The 1552-nt window shown below is 54.6% G+C and overlaps 1 protein-coding gene across 2 annotated transcripts in view; it reads left to right on the top strand.

The window, feature by feature from the left end:
* The window catches only part of EZH2 (enhancer of zeste 2 polycomb repressive complex 2 subunit), a 21485-nt gene extending 20018 nt beyond the window's left edge, over positions 1–1467 (top strand). For both annotated transcript variants that reach the window (XM_010149978.1, XM_010149977.1), the window contains exons 12-13: positions 490–530; positions 1334–1467. In XM_010149978.1, the coding sequence (XP_010148280.1) occupies positions 490–530; positions 1334–1467 (175 nt within the window). The remainder of the gene's footprint in view (positions 1–489; positions 531–1333) is intronic.
* The last annotated feature ends 85 nt before the right edge of the window (positions 1468–1552 follow it).

Raw genomic sequence — 1552 nt, 5'->3', positions numbered from 1 at the left:
CCTCCCGCCGTCACCTACGGGGAGCTCAGGAGATGAAGGAACTGCCTGGCCATGATCCATAGGAGACGACCCGCGTGCTGCTGGGGCCGAGTCCCGTGACGCGAAGGGTTCACTCCCCTGTTCAGGCGCGTCCCCGCGCATCTGCAGTTCCGTATCCTTCCTTCTGCCTGCTAGGAGCAGCTCCAGCAGCCTCCTCTTCGCAGGTTTTCCTTCAAGGCCGTTGGGATTTTCAGGTCTCCGTAGCCCGGGCCGGGTGGGGGCTGCTGGTGGGTACAACCCAGGGCCCAGAGGAACATTGTGGGAAGGCTGGGGAGGGAGCAGCCCGCGGAACGTTGAGCTCCTCAGCTCCGAGAGAACTGGGCCAGGCTGGTTCCGCTGCAGCCGCTGCTGACCTGTGCCCGAAACTTGGGAATGCCGCTGCCGCTCCCGGCCCACCACAGGAGGAGTTCCCCTCAACCACCTTTGTGTCTGTTTTTGTGTTTTTTGCAGGTTGTGGGCTGCTCATTGCAGAAAGATACAGCTGAAAAAGGGTTAGCATCTTTCCATTCAATTTACCTCCTCCACTGCTAACATCCTACCGTTGCTTCTTGCGGGGGGCTCGGGGGCGGGTTGTTTTCCATTCTGTACACTCCACGGGAGCTAGAGATTGTAGGGGGAATAAAAAGGCACAAAGTCAGCTCTCCATACTGGTATTGTTTGGGTGCTGTGACTGGAAGAGCGCTGCATGCTGCAGTAAGACGGGAAAGAGCCTGAATTGACCATCTTTTCACTATGGCCTCATTGCGGTATGGATCAAAACGGTGTTAACAGGAGGAGATGCGGTAAAAAGCAGTATTTGGGGTTGGTTTTAATTAAACTTATTTGAAAATACTTGACACAGCACCAAATTCCCCTGGTTGCTGCATAGGGAAAGCTCTAGGCTTGTCCCCCCCAGTCCCTCCTGCAAGATGTTAGCGTTGCCTCCACTGGGAAGTTGACTTGGGAAAGCACAGTGGCATAAGGAGCAGGTAGGACTTACTCTGCCAGTGCGGCTGTTTGGAAGGCGACTGCTGCCCCAGAGTTCACTTTAACTTGGGGTACTTGAGCAGATTTGCTTGGCTGAGTAACACAGGGGTTACTCCAGAACGCGTTCACACAGGACATTGCACCGTCTGTCTGTCGGTTTTCCACCTTAAAAGAGCTTTTCAGCTCTTGACTGCTAATTTCGCTGTCACTCATTTTTGGGGTTTTCTTAGTTAATCGACTAAAAGGGACATTTCTGCTCTAAAGAGTGAAGGGAACTGCGCATTATTTGTACTTTTCCACCTTCCGAAACGCTGCTGTTCTTATTCAGACGGGTCATCGAACCACGTGTACAACTACCAGCCGTGCGATCACCCCCGTCAGCCCTGCGACAGCTCCTGCCCGTGCGTCATCGCTCAAAACTTCTGCGAGAAGTTCTGCCAGTGCAGCTCAGAATGTAAGTAGAAAGGCCTAAAGCCCAGCCCTCAGCGCCTTCACCTGCCCAGGCAGCTGACTGGCTGCGAGCGGCACCTCGCGCCGGCTGGTGCCG

The sequence above is a fragment of the Eurypyga helias genome, unplaced genomic scaffold, assembly GCF_000690775.1.
Source record: "Eurypyga helias isolate BGI_N326 unplaced genomic scaffold, ASM69077v1 scaffold43064, whole genome shotgun sequence".
In the NCBI taxonomy this organism is placed as follows: Eukaryota; Metazoa; Chordata; class Aves; order Eurypygiformes; family Eurypygidae; genus Eurypyga; species Eurypyga helias.
The sequence above is the reverse complement of the archived record's forward strand: the minus strand, read 5'-3'. Positions and strand labels throughout refer to the sequence as shown.